Consider the following 24,095-nt stretch of genomic DNA (forward strand, 5'->3'; position numbering starts at 1 on the left):
CATCAATTACTATACAGCAAACTCTTCTAATCACTTTTTATCATTTTCTTTTTCTACACATCGAAAACTAGGTTTAATAACGGCTTTAATAAAGCCAATATAATATAGTTTTCTAATCGTGTCTAAATTGTAATCATCGTACCATTTTTCTAACTTAGAAAATCAGACTTTTAGTTTTCCGGGAGCAATTAATTAGTTATATACTCACTGCTTACCTAGGCCTTTTATGCATTTATTAATAGTGGTAGATATTATTTTGATAGATAAAAAATCATTCCTTTTGATCAATATTATTTATTATTTAAACACCACGAATCTTGCGAGTGTTTATATATTTATCGCATTCTTTTTCGTTCAAGATAAAATTATTAATACCTATAAGTAAAATAAATACATCCTAAACATATGCTACAGATAATCTGCTGCATTGTTTTGATTCTGATACAAGGGACAGGAACTTTATTAACGTCTTGTCTGTCTTGTTAATACTAGATGACTATTACTAATGATATTTTGCGAAATTAATTATGCTTAATTGCTGTTGAGTTTAATTAACAAAATATGTATCGTAGCTTTTATAAAAGTAAAATGTCGTATAATTTGGTAGAGGCCATAGTTAATGTTTAGCATTAATAGAATTTTGCATTGGTTTACTTAGCACCTTTGTTAATTTCCATCATAATATTCTAAAAGTATTGAAAATTTAGTATCTTAAAAAAAATAAAAAATAATGTCTATAAAAAATAATAAAAGATAAAATTGTACATGTTCTTTTAAAATGCACATACATTCAATACATATATATATATATATTTTTATTTTTTTTTCATTGCATAATTGTTATATTTTTCATTATATGTGATTATTTTTATTGATCTTATTTTATTAACTTTAGATAATTTGTGATTTTAACTCATTTTGCCATCACTTTAGATGAGTAAAAATACTACTATCTTATTCAGAAAATTAAATAATATTATATATAATTTATGTTACATTTTCAGGTAGAAATTATAATATTATTATTTATATCTATATAAATTTATTATTTATTATAAATTAATAAAAAATTAATGAAATTCAAAATACTAAGCTATAATTGCACGTTCAACTCTTTGTAAATATTTATTTAAAAAATATTAATATTAATTCCACATTCAATTATTTTTTTACAAAGGTGCTTATTTCTTTTGTGCAAAATTTTCTAAAAATGTATAAACATTTAAAATTTTTTCTGATTTGGCAAATCCTTATAGGCATATTTTGCATTTTGTTAAGACTATTATATAACATGTTTTAAATATTAATGTATATTAAATTCCTGTAAGCGTTTTTCATAATGGTGTTTAATTCGTCGTATAAAATTTCCGCGAAAAATGTCTATATAATGTATATATGTACCAAATTTTGTATATAAAATTCACTTTTGTAGACAACAAACTTTTATATATCTCTCCGAATTGTGTGTAAAGTTTGGGGGTATATTTCATGTAAAAATGTATTATTTAAAAATGCATTAGTAAATTTAACGCGTCTTTCACGAATGATATCAAATTATCAATACGATATACATACTTGTAAATTATATAAGGAACATTATCTGTATTTATAATTAGATTGCTTAAATAATTTGCTTCCAAATACGATTAATTCTTAATAATAATAAATAAATTTTACATTAAAAAATGATCCATTTTTCGAGATATTTTTCGATGGTTAAGATTTATGGAGGTTTTAATGGCGTTCCCGGGAATCTTCCTTATGAGCGCTATGCCTGCGTGTTTCTTGACCACTAGGTGTAACAGGTCGTCGTTTTGATCTTTTAAATTTGGCAATATCTTCGCCGAATACATCGCCAGTTCGAAGAGCGGATATCAAGTCATCGAATTCGCCCTTATTGTCATTTTGGCCATTACTGTTTGCTTCGTTCTTTTTGGTTAGCGATATGCTATTTAAGATACCTTCTCGCGAATTCTTTCTCTCTATTGTTCTCTTTCGAAGCTGTAATATTAATTTTAATGTGATGAGAAAGTTTTATGAAATTGTAATGTGAATAAGATAGATAAATTGATAGATATAAATACAATATCTACAGAATATTGACAGAAATAAATACAATATAATTGTAATGTGAATAAGATAGATAAATTGATAGATATAAATACAATATCTATACATATTTTATTAATTACAAGACAGAATTGCTTACTTCCTGTTCTTGTTTTGCTCTACGTTCTTCTTCTTCAACCTTCTTTCTCATGTTTTCTACGTCTTGTCTCGCTTCAGCCAGAGCTTGCAGGAAATTTTCAAAAATACCAAAAAATTCATCTGGTTGAACGCCAGCCGAATCTTCACCAAATAATCTCACTGCTCGATCAAACTATTTCAATAAAAAAAGATTATTATTATTATTTCAATTAATACAATTATATTAATGTTATATAGGTAAAATAAAACTGAATATTAATATTGCATAAGTAAAAATAAGTGATCGATTAATTATAATTTCTTATTCATAAATGTAACATATAACGTAATATATGTTGCATACGTTATAAAATTAATAGAGTTAATTGATATGATAGGAATTAAAAGTTTACATATGATTGATACTACAGATATTCTTACCCTAGTCTTCATGTCTTGGAATAAGTCTTCAGCCTCTGCTAATCTACATGTGGCTTGCGCCTGGAAGTCCCTCATAGCTGGTAGAAACATATCACCCTGAAGTACCTGAGATTGACCTCGATGAAATTCTGAGAAAAATACAAATAGCACAAATAACATAATAAAACACACCTAGTTTTGTTCTCATACATTCTCTGATACTTTTGAAAAACTATTATTAATTATATAAATAGAGGCATAGAAAAAAGAAAAATTAGAACTAATAAGTAAAAGTAAGTAAAAGTTTATTCCCAGTTTTTGAAGTCTTTTTATGTAAATTCGAATTAATTTACAAAATTTAATTATTATATAATTTTTGTCGTACCTATCTCCCTCTGTACATCCTGCAGTCCATTTTTAAGATTGGCGACTTCTTTTTGCAGGTCAGCCATACTGACTCTAGCTGCTGTTCTAACATGCGGCATATCCTCTTCGATATCTAAGACCTCTCTGAATCTGGCTTCGAGAATCTGCACGAGATAATGTAATAAAGTTGTACCCTTAGAGTAAGAAGACTTTGTGTCAACCAGACGATTTAAAGAAGCCAATCGGAAACCGCACGCGTTACCCCGCGCGTTTCCGCGGTTGACATAATTTCCTAACGCCAAAACCAATTCCAAAAGCTTTCTGAGTCTTCTTGATCTGGCCACTTGCCGGCTCGCTTCCAGAACTGCTCGCATCCTCGGCGTCAATTCCGCGATGCTAGCCGCGAATTTCTTCTTGTAATGCAAAGAACGCAACCTCTGTTCATAATGCGGTACTCTAAAGGCAGAAATATTTTGTTTATGCAATATATGTAGTTACAAAAAAACAAAAACAAAGTGATGCGTGAGGTATAAGTTAATATCAAGATTTTCCGAAATTTAAATATCATGAGAAACTAGAAGTTCAATCAAGATTAATTAAAATATAATATTTTTCACCAATAATTTAACATTAACTTCAAGCTAATAATTATAATAATAATAATAATATTGAAAATACAACGCACTTTGATATTTGATACAAAAAGCTGTCGGCTCTATTCTGCAATTCTTTCTGATGGATATCTAACGAGGCGGCCTCCTCCGAGGACGGTATATATTTTAGCAATTGCTCCACCATATCGATATGCAAAATGTTCTGTTGATCCATTGACAATATCGTCCTAGTGATTTCATTGTCAGACATCTTCAATTTCGATAATAATATCGTGCAATTTTGCGCCCTCCTCGAATCGATCACTGACATCGTTTTCTTATTTTTTCCTAGAGTCCTTAAGTCTTCTATTGAGCCCTCCGTGGAAACCCCATTCTTCTGATATGCGCAAAAGATTTTGTCGATAGACTCAAGATCCATTACATTATAAAGCTTACTATCGTCCAACTCAGACCATATTGTGCCTTGCAACTTTTGCTCAGGTATCTTGGACCAATTAAATGATTTCAAAGGGTTACTCGGCTGCGGAACGTTTTTTATTATCTCCACCTGCAATATTTAATATTCAATTATTTATTAATTTATTATTAATTATTATTTTATCAATTAATTATACTTTTTGATGCATCTAATTATATGATACGTTGTATTACATAACGTAGAAAAAATTGATCATTAAATGATAGTATTAATTATAGAATTAAATGATATCATTAATAATATATAGATTTAATAAAATAATTATTATATAATTAATAAATTAATAAATTGATATTTATTGTTATTAATTATAATAACTTAGTAAGTTAAAGTATAAATTTGGCGAGACATTGCGATGTCTCTTGATAATAATAATTAATAATAACCTTCATTGCTGGAGGAGCAATCGGCATTAAACAAGGAGGTGGTGGTGGTGCTAATGGAGGAGGTGGCGGTGGTGGCGGAGTAGGTTTTGTCTCAACCTTCTCAAGTACTTCATCCTCCACAATTTTCAGTGTAGCTTTTGCATCGTCTGGCAAACTTCCGGAAGCTACCAACTGTTCTAGACGCTTTCTCTCAGATTTCTCATTATTAATTTGTCGCGACAATGTCTCAAGATTATCTTGTAGTTCAGAAATTTTTTGCTTTGTCTCTATGTGCATCGATGTCTCTTTCTCGAGACGTTCTTTGATTCTTGCTAAACTCGCCTCCATATCTTCCTACAAAGTACATATTAATTAACGATGATTTTCATTAGACATTTTAGTAATATTAAAATTAATGGAATTAAAAATTAGTAATATTAAAATTAATGGAATTAAAAATTATTATAAAGAACTATAGATGATAGAGTCACATATAACTATTTATGTTAAAAAATAAATAATGTGCAGAGCAATAGAATGATAATGTTTGATATGTATCATATATAGAATAAGATTAATAAATAAGATATATTTTATGTTGAATATTTTATATAACAAATAGTGCGCTAAAATGTTACATAATAAACTAATTTTAAATTTTAAATTCTCAATATATTATAAATTTAAATCTGAATGCAACATTCTTTTCATTTCTATAATAGAATGTATTGATTCTCAGTTTAAATAAAAAGAATCGAATCTTCTTTATAGACATCTTTAGATATATTTATATATTTATAATTAAAATTTTCCTATTTTTTGAAGATAGAAATTGATATTATATCTGATTTCCAAGAACAATATTGATTTTCAATCTTACGTACTTTTTCTTGAGTTCTCAGATCTAATTCTTGCTCCTTTTTAGCCAGTCTTGTGGACATATCTAAATTTTCACGTTCCAGCTCTTCGGCCTTTTTTCTCGCTGCCACAAGTTCCTCCTCTTTTGCGAGAAGATGAACAATCTCTTTTACATTTATTTCAATCGGAGCCACGTCCGGATTCGTTATCAAGCCTGTCTCGGTGCTTTCGGATTGCAGAACGATTTGCTGAACGATTCGATCGAACAGCAACCAATGCTGAGGATGTGAACCGTAATCCACTAAAAAGAGCAAACGCAGCATTATATGATATATCTTATATATTTTATCATGGAACAATCTATCGAGCCAAAAACTCACATGGCAACAAGAGACAATGTTCAAGTAAACTAAGAAGATGAGGATAAGCAGCAGTGTGACTAAGTTTTCGTCGCAAAAGATCAAACATGGCACTAGCGCTCTTAGTATCCACATGCTCCTTCTCAAACTTTCTAGCAAGTTCCTTTTCGTCCTCATTCCGCACCATCTCGAAGAAATCGAGATGTCTATCGAGTGTCTCATTCTCATACCTTCTCAGTTTTTCGATAATAGGCTGAATGCCGAGCATCAGTAGCTCGTATCTCAAGTGCAGTCTGAACTCCAGTGTCACCTGACCCGGCCCATAGTTCAACACGGCATTGATAAATGACATGATTGCCGTCTTCAAGGATAGATTATCCTTGTAAACGCCGAAATTTTTATCGAGATTGTTAATTATACATTGGAAGCGTGTTCTCTCGGAATGATATTGTTGGAAGTGCAGCATAGCCTCCAGGACCTTGCGATGACCTCCCGGCACTAGACAAACCGCGCCGAGGATCTCTAATACAGAGATTTTGGTCTTTATATTCTCAGTCGCCAGCGACTGCGATATTGTGTTGATTGCCGTTGGATGCGCCAACACATGCGCTCTACCATTCTACAAGAAACAGTTAATTATGAATAATAAAGAAGAAATAGTGACACACTTGATTTCCCTCGATGAAATTATAAGAGTTTAGTCAAGTATTAGTGGTTTACGTATATTCATTAAAGGGATATGAGAATGAAATAAGTTGTTCGTTTGCTTCTTTGAGGTACAAACTATATATTTATTACACAAATTAGTAAAGATGGAACTCACTGAATTGTTCATTAAAGCTTTTAGACATCCTATGACGCTGGTATGGAGATTGCTATCAGCCGCTTCAGCATTTATAGTCTCTAATACTTGTAAAAGAGCATTTAAGCCATCTAGTTCTATAAATCTGAGAACGAAACTATGCGGCTGCGTCCTCAAGGCAGTCTTTAGAGCTTCGACTTGGCGCATTTGATTCGATATCTCCTCATCTTCCTCCGGAAAAGGACTCTGCACAGAATATTCGATATGCTAATCATATACAGGGTCTAGAGAAACTTAAAAATATTATTATTAGAGAAAGATGATGATTCGCATATATCACTGTATAATTTTTATAACTTTCTCGGAAAATTATTAACTTTAAGCAGTCTTATTATCGTGAATTTACACGCATAACATATAAAAATATGTTTCTACATCTCATTAGTACTACATCTCACTTATAAGATAGATACAGCTCTTCCATAAGCACGTTCCTCTTTTTTCTCTTGTCAAGTCTTTTAATTTTAGTTTTGTTTAATTTTTTATTCTTGATTTATATTTTAGTAAAAAAAAACTTTTAAAGTGCAAATAATTTATTATACCATAACAAATAAAATTTGTAATGAATAAAATTACAAAATGGGAAAATAGTTTATCAAACATCAATGTTGTATTATTGACATCTCGATCTTGATTAGAAAATTTCAATATATTTAATGCACATCAAAATTTTTAATTGGAATATTAAATGCAGTCTGGAATGTCGAATACATTTTTTAAGAAAAGCTGATTGTATTGATAGTTATATTCCGTTAAACAATTTCGTTCACTCACGTTCGCTATAGTCTTCAATCTATTGATATAGTCCTCGGGATCGCCGCTAAGATCGGTTGTCCGTAAGCCTCCGTTGTCCAGTGTGCCATTACCTTTTCTAGAGCAATATATCTGCCACTTTTTATTCGCAGGAAGTGCTAAAACTGCTTGTCGATTGGCTTGAGTTAAATCCAATTCATCGACAAGTTCGAGAAACATTTTATTTAGCTCTTCCTCGGATGGCATTGGCAAGGTAGGTGTCATCGCTTGTAGCGTGAGCGTACCCGTGTGTTCCACAACGCAATACGTGATTTCCGGTGGCTCATCATCCTGTAAAAAGAGCAATTAAATTAGTTCAGCATTTTGTATAGGTTATTATAGATTGTATAAGTAATAATGCAAAATATAATAATATAATAATATATATATCAAGTTATAAAAATATGAATTTGGCCATTTTTCATTCCATATACATGTAACATATATTTATATAAATAGCTGCAAAATCTATAAAATTGTTTCAAGAAAAAACAAATTTGATGCCCATTAATTTCAATATCATTTAATATAATTTAAACATTATTCAATTTTACTTTTAATACAGAAACTATTATACATAATAAATAAATTTTCTAAAATAATGCATTTTCGGTATTTTACATTAGTATCGATATAATCATTCCAAGTTTTTTGTTGAGAATAATTAAAATAATCCTATAACAAAAGCATAGTCAAAAATTTGCCATTTTTATACCACACGCACAACATGTGCGTTATATGAATTATACTAATTTTATTTATATGAATTATAATTAATTAAATATAATACTAAATATACTATTACTATTATGTTTATATTGTGCAAATTATATTTAAAATGTTAGTTACGCATACATATATGTGCGTATATATAGACTTTCGGGTAAGCGGATAGCATCGCGATCAATAATGCAACTTGCTGTTGCCGCAGTTCTTTGCACTATGAGTGAATTTCGCTTTCGATTAATAAAAGTTGGAAACTTTTATACATTTTTCCATTGAATAAATTATCGTAGTGATTTAATTGAATATTTATGAGAAATGAATTTATGAGAATGACAGAAAGAGTTATAACAACCGAGGATATGTAATTAACTCTTAATGTTATTAATATATGTAAATTAACGTATGGCTGAGTATTTTTTAAATCGTCGCACTTAAGACAATATTGTCAATGATTCTACAGTATATATACAGTATGCGAAATATATTTTATTAAGCCTTCAATAATATTTCGAAAACTCTGTAATGGTGATATTTAATATAGATTTAGGAAAAGTTGCAAATTTTTTATATATTTACATATATTTTACACATATTTTACATATATTTACAAATCTAATTATATGTGGAGCCTTAAATCAAATTTCAAGACTTTATTTATTTAAACAAATTCGAAAGGAAGAATATTATACATTGCGAGGTAATATTATATGCCTGATCATTATGAATTTCGGGACAACAATAAACACGTAATAATAATGGACAATAATTAAATTATTTCAAATTATTTGAAAATTATTATATAAATTATTATAATTAAGATATGATACACAATTTGTGTATGTGATGTATGATTGTGTATGTACATATATTAGAAAAATTTTACCGGTTTTAATTTTCAAAATCTATTTCTATCATTATACATTCGTTTTCATTTCGTTCTATTTGCAGTGATAAGTTCAGTCGATAAGAAGCGATAGCAAAAGTACACATACAAGCTGAATTCCTAAGATACTTTTACACGTGACCAGAAAATTATTTATTCCTATACTGGCGTCGATTTATTCTTTGTAAATATTATCCCTATATGTTTGCCGCAGTAAGAGATCGCACATATTACATATATTATGTGTACGCACAGATCTGACGTTTTTCTCCTGAGAATTACATGCACATATCCTTCGTGTCATGTGAAACAGACGTGTGCACGCACGTGACCGTCACGACACGAGGAGCTACAATCCAACGTGATACTCGACTAGCGTGCACATGAGAGAAAAAAAGGTGCTATTAATTCCTCTCATTAATAAAAGAAAAATGCACATTTATATATTCATTAAATGCCTATCTACTTTTATCATGGTATTATCACTCAAGAAAATTTGCTTTTTCGAAAATAACATTGTTAATATCTTTAGTTTTCGGAAAAATTATCTAACTTACACGATATTTATTTTTAAATTATTTTTGAAGAAGCATTTTTATTGTAAAAAATGATACGCGTTTTCTAGAGGAAAATTCATTGATATTAGAAAAGATATTATAATTAGCACGAGACGCTTTTGATTTGCAATATTTTTAAGTTCTGTTAGATAATAAAATGAATCAGTTCCATTAATGTGTATTAGACGTAACTGGCTGCAATTAGGCCCATATTTTGTCCCTTCGTTATATGTGTTGCAAATCGCAATTTATGATAAACTCATTTGGCACATTGCAGATGCTGATCTAATCGTCGCGCATTGTATGTAAGTCTTTATTGTCGTCCCGCGAAAATTATGCTGTCATGCTGGTAAACGAAACAGATGGACGATAAAAAGGAAATAACTTGGATGCTGGAGGAAAAGCAACTTCGAACGCATATCGCAAATATGTGTTTGATGAATAGTCTTACCTACAGCGGTGCAACTGTAGGTGACTAATGACGACATTATCGAGATTTGAAAGAATAAGGTGATTAGAAAGCCAAGATGAGATATGCTTATCGAGCTTCATTTTTATCGCGAATATATCGAAGGTTATCGCATTTAGAGGAAAATATAATAAAGAGTTAATATTAACAGAGATTTTAACTCTTTATTATATTTCCCTCTAAATGATCTCCGATAGCCTTCGATATATTCGAAATATTCGATACAAGACTGTGTATTTTATTTTATTAGAATTAGAACACGCATCTAAAATAGAAGCAAATCTTAGAAAAATACTTTAAAACATATATATTAATATAATCCAAGTAGATTGTAAATAACTTTGAAAAAGAAGAAAATAAAAAATGGAACAATCTCTCTATTTGAACAAAACAATTTTAATTGATAATTTAATTAATTCTCGCGTATATATATATATATATATATATATATATATATATATGTATCTTTAGAAAAATACATTAATTGAAACGCGAGAATTAATTAAATCAATTAAAATTATGAATTAAAATTGTTCAAATAAAGAGATTGTTCCGTTTTTTATTTCTTTCTTTCTGAAAGTTATTTACAATTTTTATCTGCTTGGATTATATTGTATCAATATATAGATTATAAAGTATTTATCTAAGCGATCTGCTTTTATTTTAGATGTGTGTTCTAATTTTAATAAAATAAAATACACAGTCTTGTCTAGAATATTTTTATCCGAGTTGATGATTATTTTTATAATCTCATAATATTTGAACCTATTTATATACCTATTTAAATAAAAACATATCTAGATAAATATCTATTTAGAAAACGAAACCTAAAACCTATTTAGATAACGAAATAATATGAAATTAAATAAATTATTTGGATAATTAAATTAATTAGATAAACTATTTAAATAAATACCTATTTAGATAAATTCTTTTTATCATATTGTACTTTTTCTTCTACATTATATTCACAAAAATTGTATTTTTCTTAATATATTTGTTTTTTTTTATCTTTTAACTCAAGTTCCCCTCGATATCGCGTGTGAAAACAAACTCGTAAAAACTGTGCAACATTTTAGAAAGGATATTATCGATAAAATACGACTTCCGAATCTACCTTTGCCTGACTAGTTTCCAGAAAAGGAACTGAATACGACGTCCTGGCAAGACCGATCTTGGTATCTCGTGTTTATTCTCCGAGTCAAGTATTTTAAAGGTTTTACTTTTCGGCCGATCGTTCACCAGGAAAAAAAGATCACAGAACACTTAAGGATACTAGATATACGATTATATTCGCATATAGAATATAGTCGACTTTCTACTGAGAGCGTCGAATGAATAAAAATCAATCAAGATAATGAAATTTGCAGATCACCCAGACAGCAGAGAACCGATCGAAAACGACCATTTGTAGATTATGTTGCGTTTCTGGAAGAAACGGTATACCGATTTTCTTGGCTCAATCGACCATCGCGGTCACGATGTCAAAGACCTCGAATGTTCGTGTTTGCACGAGAGGGACATGCCAGATCTCATGACGCTGCAAGACGCCGTTAATGCTGCATGATGTCCTTTTCTTACATACGATATATAGTAGAATAGTAATTTAATTAAGTTTACTATGAACTTTCCGCGGATTTTTCGTTCGAGTGTGCGTTTCTACGAAATTATTACATGATTAAAATCATATAATATGTGTTCAATATTATGAACGGTACAATTTGCGAATAGTAGAAATACATTGAAAATTATCAAAATTGAATCAAATGTTTTAAAAAATTATTGAAATATTTTACGAATGATAAAATGCAAATATAGAATAAAATAATGTTTTTTTATTCTATTTGAATATAAATTTTACTATAATTGGCTTTCAATTTTAATTACAAATATGTATACGTATATAATTATATATTTTATTTTATTTAATAATAAAAATTACAAAATTAGCATGAGATCATGGGAAAGTTGATTTAAAAGTATCTTTTTAAAATATTATCTGATTTTTGATTGAAATATATTAACACGTTAAAAATATATTCTTTTTAAAGTCAATTTTTTAATTTTTAATCTTAAATATTTCATATATATATATATATATATATATATATATATATATGCAGTGGAATCTTATAATAGTGCATTGTACGAGATTTTAAAATGCTGTAATAAGATTACTCGACATCACGATATTTATTTAATTTAAAAAGACATATACAAGAAAAGAAGAAAGCTGCAATCTGAAAACTAGAATAGGACATGTGCGACTTTTACAAAGGTCGATAATGTCAAGATATATAGCGCTTGGCATGCAGAAAGGCTTTCCTAGTAATGTATCTCACTAGGTTGCTAGATAAATAAAGATAATTGATGAGTATCATGGAGAAATCTTTGAAGTTGTTGCAACCTTGTTGTCCAATCTTGATCACGAAATAATTTTGCACTTGCATGACATGCAATGCATAATAGCCTGAAGCAACTTACGCAGAAAATTTTTCCTCACTGGTTGGAATAGTTAGATTTCTGTCTATTAATTTTTTTTATCGAGAATATAAATGCGAGAATAATCACGATTTTTTATCGAAAAATGTATGTATTTTAATAAATAATGATGATATATATTTATGAAATATATATGAAAATAATTACGAATAACGATGACTAAGAAAGCTTAATATAATAAGAAAATTCTATCTTCATTAAATATAGAAATATTTCTTTATAAATAAGTAATTATAGCGTGTATAAATAAAATTAAAAATTTGTTATCAAACTGATATAATGTATCCTTTATTTTATTTTTATTTATTAATAATATTTTTATATTTTCATGAAAATAGATGAAGTATACATACAGATTTGAAGTTTTTCACGTGTTGAATCTATTGAACGCATTCAATCAGAATACGTGTATTTAAATTAGAATAAATATATTTGTATAGACTTCTTATTGATTTAATTGATAATAAATCGCATAAGAGACGAATTAAGAGAGTGCAGTTAATAACTCAATTCTTTTCATTTTCAGTCGACTTTCAAATTAACACATGTATCTAGCTTAGAAACGGAGAAATGCTTCAACAAATTTATGCAGTATACATGTGTGTTTGCATGTTATACAATGTGTATGCAAGAATAAAAGAAAAGAAGTATTAAGAAGATATAATTAAGAATATATATACATATCAAACATTTTTTATAATAATATTAATCATATATAATAATTTTATAAGAGAAGTTAATGTCAAATTGATAAATTAAAACACACACATAAAATTTAAGTATAAATTTAAAAAAGAATTAAATATATAAATGCTTATTGTAAATATTTACTCGTTTTCTTCATCCTTTTTTTTACAAAATATAAACATATATTTATATTCTTTTGCTATAGATATAAAAAACATACAATTTTTTTACAATTTATAATGCTTATGCAGCTAATTAATAATAATTTACAATAATGTAACATTATATATATTTTTTAATAGATAATACATTTTTTCTTATTGACATTTTCTTTATAATTACATATAAGAGAGATTTTATTACCTATTTTAAAGAATTAAACTTGAAACTTTTTTATTTAACTAATTTTCCCAAATTAAATTACTGTTGTAATTTAATGATGACTTAATGAGATTAATTTTCTGATATAATAATAAAATATTAGTTTTTAATATATTGGCAAATATCAACTTAATTTAATAATAATCATCATATCATATATTATCTATAAAATTAATTATGCCCATAGAAAGTATATTTATTTACACAAAATTTACTTTTAATATCATACCTGGAGGCAGCCGCAAAACGATTTCTTCACTCGTGATGGCATAGTCTGGCAGCGACCGACAAATTCTTTCAGAGGCTGTGAACTTTTCACAGGACAGCTTGGAATCCTCTGCAAATTATAAAATCCTTTTCATGTAATATTTATAATTATGCACCGTATATATATATATATATATATATATAACAAAAAATATTAATGAAAAGATCCAAAGAATTTACATAATGTAAAGATAACGCATTAGTGTCATTATAAGACTAAAGTCATTATAAAACTTATTGTTATAATCACATAATGTTTTGTTAAAATACAACAACAGGTTCGTTGGAAAAAATATCTAATTTTATATTATATAAAGATATAGTTAAAAAAAGATGAATTTAAGAATTATGTCGTAAAAATTTTATGCACTTTCATAACACAATATAATATGCCATATAACATATAATTTAAAAACGCTATTAGAAAACAAGAGTAAATAATTTTAGGGATATAATATTATAATAACATTGCATTAAATGTCAATTTCGTAACAGACAGAGTTTCGTCTTCCTTTAATTTTATACACGGAACTTTCTGCCTAGTCGTTACACAATTACAATATACGAATATTATGTACTCGTATGAGAGGTACAAAAATGACAATTGAAATGAAAATTGAAGAAATACAAATCTAGTTTAATATATAAAAATAATACATAAAAATGTAACGTAATGTAATAATGTGATAATTTCAACTCTTCTCTAGTTTGTCTGATACAATTGTAAATACATCAAAAATTATGTTATGTTATATAATAATGAAAGAAAACTCAAATTTTAATTACAAATAATAGTTGATAATTTTAATTCTTTTTAATTAACAATGCAAGTGATGATCAATGATTATATAACAGCCTACAGATGACGGATTTTAAATAAACGTAGCGAAAGCCTTTCACTAACAATCAAAATTCCTTCGCGATTTGATTACCTACGTGCCATCTTTCAGTTTCAGTTTTCGGGCAGGGCACAATATCCTGATTCTCAACATTAGAAGACGACATCACTTTTCAAGATCAATCAAATCGTTCTTTTACACGATACAATCAGATAAAAATCAAACGTTCAGTGCGTTTTCGATTGTAATCATCCTTATGATTAACCGCGATTTTCACTTTTGCGTGTCTTGGAGAGGAAATCGCTTCTCTCACACGAAGGTAAAAACTGGAGAGTTTGGTTGACGCTGTCGACTAATATTCTACCTTATCTTGCACGTTGAAATTCTTATCGCGAAGAAAAAAGAACAGAACTACGTCAATTATCGTGCGCCAGTTATCGCGAGACTATGCATATCATTGCGGCCTTAACAATCAGCTGACTACCAGTCATATATAGACAAACCACTTTTGCAAGCATTTTATTTTTATGATGCGAAGGACATATAATTCCTCCATTTCATTAGCTTCCAGATATTTTCCTGTGCATTTATATTAGTTTCATAAAATGATTAGAGATAATATTTAAAAGTAAATAAATATTAAATAAAGAGTGTGTTCATATGATAAGCAATCAAGAATATGTAAATAAGGCTAAAAATCAAAAGTTATCAAAAGTCATTACATAATCAGCATTTAATAAATTGTCCATGAAAAAATAATAAATTACAAAGTTTGCAAAAACCGCGAAATATTATGAATAATAATCATAAGTTGAAAAACATAATTTCGATCTAATCCAGATTCTTCTTAATTCAAACAGAGAAGAGAGAGTCAAAAGTATATATTAAAATTAACTGTCAAAAACAAAGCAATGTATAGAAACAATAAAAACAAACAAAGAGACAAACGGTCATCATATCGATATCGATTCGCACATTAATGCAATAATTCCATTGTTCGTGTATTATCGTTTATATGTAAAATTCATAAAACAGGTATAAAAAGAAAAAACTCAGAATTCTTAGTGTGTTTGGCAGTTATATGTGCTTCTTTCGGCTGTTTCTATTCATGAATAATTGCAACCTTTCTCAAGCCGTTATATCGCGGTTCGTGTAACAAGAATGTCGAACACATCAGAGTCTTGTACGTGAATGTGTAAACGCGCATGATATTTCGTTCTGTGACACATGCTTTTCAAAATGCATAACTACATGTAAGAATGAATGAAATTTATTTCGCTTATTTAATGTATCGTGACAGAAAAAAAAACAAACATATATAATGATGTCGAACTGAATATTTTAATACATATTCTTGCAATTTGATTTGCATAAATTTCGATAAGTGATAGTAGTATTTCGAGCGTAGTACTGAGCTCTGATATATGTGTAAATCTATCTACACACATATTTTAACTTTTAAAGAATACGCAACTGAAAGAATTATTATTTTCAATGCAAATGCCATCGTAACGGCGTTTGCCGGAAGCGACTATACAACGACGGAAGCGAGTCACGGACTTGTAAGCATACTTTCCAAAGCTTTACGGTCTCTAATCCATCTTTTCAAATTACTTCCTCGTGAAAAATATACGCAAATTTACGTGCATCATGGCTCACCGTCACGTTATCAATTTGAGACAATTATAAACATATAAGAAAATAATTTCTTATATTTTGAAAGAAATGACAGTTTCATTATCGATCATTTAGTCATTTATTACGTATATTAATTTAACAAAAGAAAGAAATAAGGAAAGCGTTGAATCTTATTGGTTTAACATGTCAATACAAGTAAAATTTTTGCAAGAAAAATTCATGTACAAAGAAATATATTTGAAAAAATACATCATAAATAAATTTTAATAATATAATAATTTGTGTGATTATATGTTGATTAGTTAAAATAATTATATTTTATTTATATAAGACACGTTAAATTTTCTTATTTTCACAATACATAATTTTAAATAATGTAATTATTATTTAATAATACAAGATTATAAGTATATTTAATAATACAAAATAACAAACTCTGATATTAAATTATAATAATAAAAGGAAGGTAATAAAATAAGAGTTTAAAAATATAATGAAATGATTTAAAAAATCATTTACTTGAATCAAAACAATTTGTTGTTTTTTATATTAATTTTTAATTAAATTAGTAAATATTAATTATATATTAATATGATTATTATTTATATATATAATTATTATTAATAATACTAATTAAATGTGATTATTGACATAGAAATATTTGTTTTGCTAGAAATCATATAATCTCATATCTTATATTCCGATATTTTTCCGAAGCGTCTTATCAACTTGCATCGCATCGGTTTAAATAAAAATTAATAATTTATCTTTTTCGCCACATGACAAAAATGAACAATATTAATATATACATATCTCTAATTTTACATTCTTCATTAGATATAATTTCACATATATAATTATCAATAATCAAATTACTAATCAAATTATTTAAAAAATTACTAATAAATTATATCATAAAAAAGCATGATACATTTACACTATTTTTAATATCTTCTTTGAGTATGGAAATAACTTGAATTATATAATCAGCCAACATTTTTCGAAAATATCAAAAACTGCTTATCTAATTAAATCTGATTAGCTCAGATTTAGATCAATGAATGTTTTATCAACATAATTCATGGCAATAATACATATTTCGAAAGTTCTGGTTATAGAAATAATATTATATTAAATTTGCGCTAAGACATATTAAGTTAGATATATGCTGCAAAAAGAGGCATAATAATAACATACTTGAAAGTAATAAACTCATTACTCACTGCCGCGGTATAATTACCCGCTATAATTATTGTGTTTCGTGAGGCGCGTGCAAGCGATTTGATCTCGTAGATATCATTTTAATGACGCGTACATCATTCGGATCAAATAATCGCGCACATCAGTCGCGATTAATGTACGATTTATTTATGGCTACTTCGTGACACTCGATACTTGGAAGCTGTGCAGCGTGCGAGATTTTATAATTTACTATGTGAGCAAAATTTCGCACAAGTTTCATTGCTTATGGTACGGAGAAGATAATCATGATTGTGAATATACATATGAATATACATTTTCTCTTTCTTGCGTCTTGTTGAAATTAATAACGCTGCTTAATTCTACATCGAGAATTTTTTTGTAACTTTTTCAATATGTGATATTGCAGCTTGTATTGCAGAAGATATGATTTGATATTGCAGAAGAATTATTAAAATAAAAAAATACAATTTTATTTAATTATTAAAATAAAAAAATACAATTTTATTTTAAAAAATAAGAAATCATTAAACACTGTTTAAAAAATCAACTTATTGAAAATAAATATGCCTTTCCATTTTTACATATTTAAATTTAATTTTAATAATTCCTGAAAAAACTTTTTAAACAATTTTGAAATTATTTACTTTACATAATTTTGTTGAGAACCGACTTCTATTACATCAATGTATGCACGGTTCTTTCGAATTATGATCGAAATAAATACCTCCTCGCAATTGGGTCAATTCACTTGAATAATTATGGCGCGACGCATTATGCCATCATACTTTCAACTATGATGAAACTATCACTACTATAAACATCTTCTATGGACAAAAAATGCGAAATGTATTCTGCATATAAATTCGTATTTTTCAAAATATGAAGTATGTATAACATTACAAATATCTGCTTAACAAATTCATTATGATTCAACTAATTGCATATCGAGCAGAGTGTAATAACTTAAAGCATTTAATAATTTCTATACATTTTTTGTCTCTTTTTATAGATTTAATAGTATGTAAATAACATATATACATTATGTGCATAAGTTCTTTATTAAAAATTAAATATTTTACAAATAGTTTAGGCTTTTTAAAAAACCAATCTATGCAAATTCGGCGTTTTGTAAAAGGACTAAGCCTATTTATGCAAAGATTAATCTTACAGAAAATCTGTAATAGACATATAAATAATAAACATAAATTCTAAAACGTTCTTATATAAAAGATTATCTTTTTATCTTTTACATAATTTTATAATATTAAAGCGATGTAATAGAAAGACATAATAAAGAAAAAGACAAGTTTTGTTGGGTGTAGTTGAATTCAGAACAGCTGTACAGTAAGAGATTGTATGTATTATGATTACGTCTTCGCTATTCGCATGCTAATAAATTCAACTGTAGTGAAACACTTGTAACAATGAACAATGAAAAACAAGCTGAATTACACCGCACATTATCTCTTTCTATTTCATACCATCTACATCTTTCTCCTTGTCAGCTCTGATCTTTTCCTCTCTCTCTCTCTTTCTCTCTTTTTTACGAGTATACTCTCACCAAAGATATTTGAGTGAAACTTTTATGTGCCCTTCCCCCTTATCGACATCAGTGGAATCATTGATTAATCGATCTATCAACTGTCATAAAATGCGAGTTGAATTTTTTACCACTAATAAAAATAACTTTCTTATTAGCTACTGTCATTTTCTCTTTCACTCTCTCTTTCTCTTTTCCTCTAGAGTCTTCTATAATTTAGAAGCTGCTGCTAACTAATGATTGAATCATAATATTAAAAATAAACATGAGAGTAGAGTAGAAATATATCAAGGCAAAATACAACTGCTTGTATAATATACACAAATAGATTTTATATTAATATTTATTCTAAATATGTTGTTTGTTTGTTTTATATATTAATATTTGTTATATAAATATTATTATGTTATATTAATGGAGTCGGTCTTTTCTTAAAATACCAAAAAAGTTATTATTTACTGCAATTTTAAATTTTCCAAATTAAACACATTTACAATCCAGATTTGAATCAGAATAATATTAGATATAGTTTATTTATAATTAAATAAAGCGTATGATTTCGTTATTTATGTAAAAATCTAGAAAATAGGCATTATAAAAATAATTTTTCTTTCAAGAATGTCAAATGCTTTCTTGCATTGTTCCATTGCTCCAAAATAGATTGCACAAAGATAAGTAAGTAGCAAACCATAATCATAAAATAAACGGTACTTTGCCTGTTCTTCCAATTGTGCAATATAACATTCTTTTATCGCAATTTACTAGAAATAATAATTGCGTTTAAGACGAAGCTTCCACTAATAACGCATCTATAATATGCAGCTTAATATTTGAACTATACACATTACCAGATTCAGCTTTCCCATTTTCTCCAACATGGTGTCCATCTTGAATTTTGTCGATTAGACTCTTCTTCAAACGTTTGCCCTTTCAAGCCACTAACTGAAATGTCTTATACCGAGTACTCATTCGAAAGTTACTTGCTTAGCATACGAGGATTATCAATATTTGTCGATGAGCACTGTAAAATTACATCGTCCCAGAATAAAACGTACAACTTAGCGCATTTATAATATTTAATGTTTTATCCTGCAAAGATTTTGGAAATTATACGTAATATTTGAGAGAGATCTTTTCTTTTTGATATATAATTCTTTTATAATATAATCCTTTTGAGCGAATATCTTGATTCTTCCTGAATACTTGCAGTTGATATATTACTTCTTTATTCCTCAAAAAGCATTGATATAGAGTTGAAAATACTAATTTAGTTTTATTAATTGCTACATTTCTCTGCAATTTGACATTTGTTCCTATCATAGATTTTTATTTACGTTTAATTAATCTTTTTTTTCTTTTCTTCTTCTTAATTACACTTTTTTGATTTTTAAAAAATTTTTGTTTAATCTAGAATTGAATAGAAAGATTCCTTATATTACGTAGATGAAGGTAAAAAGTATTGAATAATATTTAAGAGACATTGCAATTTTATTTTTATTTAAGATTTTGTGTAGTGATAAAATTAATTAACTTTAAAGAATCAATATTATATTAATTTTATTCTCTATCAATGTTGAATAATAATTTTTATTACAAAAAGTTTATAATATTTATATATATTTCTTTATTTTTAGAAATAGAAATGTTAATCTTAGAGGTTTTATAATAAATTTCAAAATTTTCACAATAAATAGTAATTACAATAAACTTTAATCGCATTATTGTCGTCGATCTATCATCATCTTTTTCTTATTAATCAACATATTAATTAATTTATTAATCACTTCGATATCTGTTTCTATAATACAATCTATTTTTAAAAATAAAAAAATAATCCAGCAATAATCCAGCTTTTTTCTTCTACAAGATTTATTTTCTTCCTGTTTGTCGAGTCACCGTTTTCCCCGAAAAAGAGAAGTCTTTTTTAAAGTTTTTCTCATTGAATCTCTTTATTCATTTTTTACAAAACTGAATCGAATCTTCGTTAAAAAAATTAGACGTTTAACATCACAACATTTCGTTCATAGGAATATTTCACGTTCGCTTGCAACTATTGAAGAGTCCGAGAAAAATATAATATATAAATAATCAAAAATTCGACATTACAAATGTTACGACACTCGAATTTTCTTCTCTGTTTCGATCAAGATCAGCAGACGATCTCGCCTGCGAAACGTTCTCGCTCGCGATTGTAGGTTGAACTGCCAGGTGAAAACACAACACCTCTTAACCTGCACAGGTGCACATAGGAGTCCCCCGACTGGGCTCTGGAAAGAAGGGGGGCCTACTTGCGCGCTAGGATTCTTCGCCACGAATACTTTGATCGGCGCGGACCTGATGGTGAAACCGGAGAATATCATCTGCGCAATCCCCATTCTCTACAAAGATCGAATTTAAATGGGATAGATATTAGCTTAGAACAGATAGGAGTCATTAATCGGCGAGCGATAAGCGCAAAGGAAAGTCGAAGTACGATACATTCAAAAATTTGCTCGCGGGGAAATATCACCTCGTTCGAGCACTTTCTTTTGCGTGTAACATTAATGAAAACATAAGATATGCGAAAACTCCAACTCTTTTGTGACTATAGACTTTCTATCGTTATCACCAATTACAAATGACTAAAGACAAAAAAAGAAAGAAAGTGCATTGGATGATTAATAATATATCTTATTTTCTTTAGATCGTTTTTAGTTTACTCAAAAATGTTATGAAAAATATTCATATGGTTTATTTTACATGAATGTAATGATGCAATTTTTTAAATCTAATTTTTTATCTTAATAATTATAATTTAATATTAAAATTTTAATATTAAATTATAGATTTAATTGAACTAATTTCTCTATTTTATTAAGTACATTTGTAAATAATATAAATTTTTTTACATATTAACGCTATATCAATAGTGATATTACGTTGATATTATAGTTGATTTGTTCATCTAATAAATAGACCAATGTTTAATTAAAATATACATAATATTAATATGTCATATATATTAATACACAGCAATTAATATATGTATATCAAGATTTAATAAATTCTGAAGCGAAAGGCTCTTAAAATCCTTGCATATATTATAAATGAAATAACGAGCATATGCGATGCATTTTTCCTTGTAGGAAAAATTGATTTTTCCAATTGATTTTGGAAAAATCATTTTTATAATTCGATTGCTTTCATCTTATAGATCTGTGATAAGTTTGCTATATATTTACAAAAAAACTTGCTATATCGAACACGTTGTAAAATACATGAAAGCTATGAAATAAATTTTATCCAACTATCAGATTTTGCGTGCGCAATTTTACATTTTATTATTATATGCATTTTTCAAATTTTTAGCTATTAAAATTAAAATCCAAACACATTTTATGGATCAATAAGCTTGAATACTAAATGTACTTGATAAGCGAAGATAAAGAAATAGAATCACAGCTACTGACTCGCATGTATGCGTTGCATGTACCTGGCATGCGAAACGTGAATCTTAGATCTTCAGACCCGAAACCGTGACCCGCGTTGTTATCATCGTTGATGTGACGTACAACAAAAAGTGTCCGTCCTTGCTTGTCGCGCGGCAACAGCCTTGCTGGCAAACTACACTCTTGTCTCTTCGTCGCTGATGCGCGACGACTGGTTTTTCAGAAGGAAAAATAAAACACATGACCGTCAGAATTTTTTTTTCCTTCTTTGCGCCATTCCTCCTGCATAGTGGAGGGACGAGATAGAAGTTTATTGCCATCTCTTTCATCAGATTCTACCTCCACTTTGAAGACGTTCTATTATGGTAATTGTATCTGCAGGATTGTTAATAACGAGGGGAGTCCATGTAATCGGATTAAAATAAGTCGATCAAATACAAATGATAATGACATGAGCTTTGTCACAGATGTTTTTATTCAGAAGAATCCACTCGATTTGCTGCTTCAACAAATATATACCTATCCGGTACTTTTGATATTTTTCTAGTCCAACATCGACCAATTTATTATGAAATCATTCAGCATATTTTATTTTCCATTCTCATTGGACTTCTGTTATATTTATTATTATTATTCTGACTACAAGTCTATCTTCAATATATTTTTTGATGAACAGAATCTTGGAAAATCTTTCTTCAAATATGATTCACTACATGTAAACACTTAATATTCTAATTCGTAATTTAATTGTAACGTCATATGAATTTGTATAAATAGAATAAAATAAATTATATAATTAATAAATTATATAATTCAAAATCTATAGATATATCTTATTCTTGAATATATAAAATATTTTTTACAAAAAAATTTTTATTAATTTTATTATTTATAATTTTATTAATTATAAGTAATATGAATGTATTTAAAAGTATCTAAAACTTTCAGAGTATATCTAAAAAATAAACTTTCACTCTTTATTATTAATAATAATGTCTACTTTTTTATTATGTGCATATAAGATTGAATTGTCATGTCGTTGACATTTGTTTCTTTATCGCATACCTTTGCCACTTATTCAAATGGATAAAGACACGCGGCACTGTTCGCTATAGTGTTGAAGCTAATCGATTGCATTGATTCTTACTTGTTCTATCGTAGGAATGTATATAATGTTTTAAAGCTGTGGGACATTTAGCATTAATGTTACTTGGCATACATTGCTGGTGAAAACAAACTAGAGAAACTTTCCGCGTTTCCGCAGGAACATGCGGGACTACTTTTTTATCATATTTCCGGAATGATCTAACATGAGAACGAAATGCGATTTTCAAGCATCTTTACAAAACATAGCATATCTAATTCGATAATTATATATAAATAGCAAAATTGATTTTTTAAAAAGAAAATATGATTGTGATAAGAGTTATTATGATATATATCTCATATAAAAGATATATAATATTTATACATAAAGAAATGTATATTTAATAATTTATATAAATAAATATAGCGATTAGCAAGATCTATAGCTAAAACAATTTGTGAAGATATTTTGTAAAAAAAAATTATATGTCCCTAATATATTTTCTTGAAAAATTTTTCTTTTAGCGATAACTTTAATTTTTGAAGCGAAGCAAATTTTTGAAACAATTTTTGAAGAACAAATAACAA

At 27.8% G+C, this 24,095-nt stretch overlaps 1 protein-coding gene across 5 annotated transcripts in view; it reads right to left on the reverse strand.

Moving 5' to 3' along the window:
* Positions 1-1,412: 1,412 nt before the first annotated feature.
* LOC105255498 (disheveled-associated activator of morphogenesis 1) overlaps positions 1,413-24,095 on the reverse strand; it is a 37,111-nt gene continuing 14,428 nt past the window's right edge. For 2 of the 5 annotated variants that reach the window (XM_011264811.3, XM_011264813.3), the window contains exons 2-12: positions 13,736-13,843; positions 7,284-7,592; positions 6,471-6,695; positions 5,669-6,266; positions 5,315-5,589; positions 4,452-4,784; positions 3,659-4,134; positions 2,993-3,429; positions 2,629-2,756; positions 2,210-2,380; positions 1,735-2,001 (exon numbers count right to left, since the gene is read on the reverse strand). In XM_011264811.3, the coding sequence (XP_011263113.1) occupies positions 1,735-2,001; positions 2,210-2,380; positions 2,629-2,756; positions 2,993-3,429; positions 3,659-4,134; positions 4,452-4,784; positions 5,315-5,589; positions 5,669-6,266; positions 6,471-6,695; positions 7,284-7,592; positions 13,736-13,777 (3,261 nt within the window). In that variant the 5' untranslated portion in view covers positions 13,778-13,843. Of the gene's footprint in view, positions 2,002-2,209; positions 2,381-2,628; positions 2,757-2,992; positions 3,430-3,658; positions 4,135-4,451; positions 4,785-5,314; positions 5,590-5,668; positions 6,267-6,470; positions 6,696-7,283; positions 7,593-13,735; positions 13,844-14,705; positions 14,941-19,841; positions 20,083-21,099; positions 21,372-24,095 lie in introns of those variants that run through there. The other 3 variants (XM_025407545.1, XM_011264809.3, XM_011264812.2) reach the window with 3 other exon arrangements.

Source organism: Camponotus floridanus, unplaced genomic scaffold (assembly GCF_003227725.1).
Source record: "Camponotus floridanus strain SB8 unplaced genomic scaffold, Cflo_v7.5 scaffold18, whole genome shotgun sequence".
NCBI classification, from domain to species: domain Eukaryota; kingdom Metazoa; phylum Arthropoda; class Insecta; order Hymenoptera; family Formicidae; genus Camponotus; species Camponotus floridanus.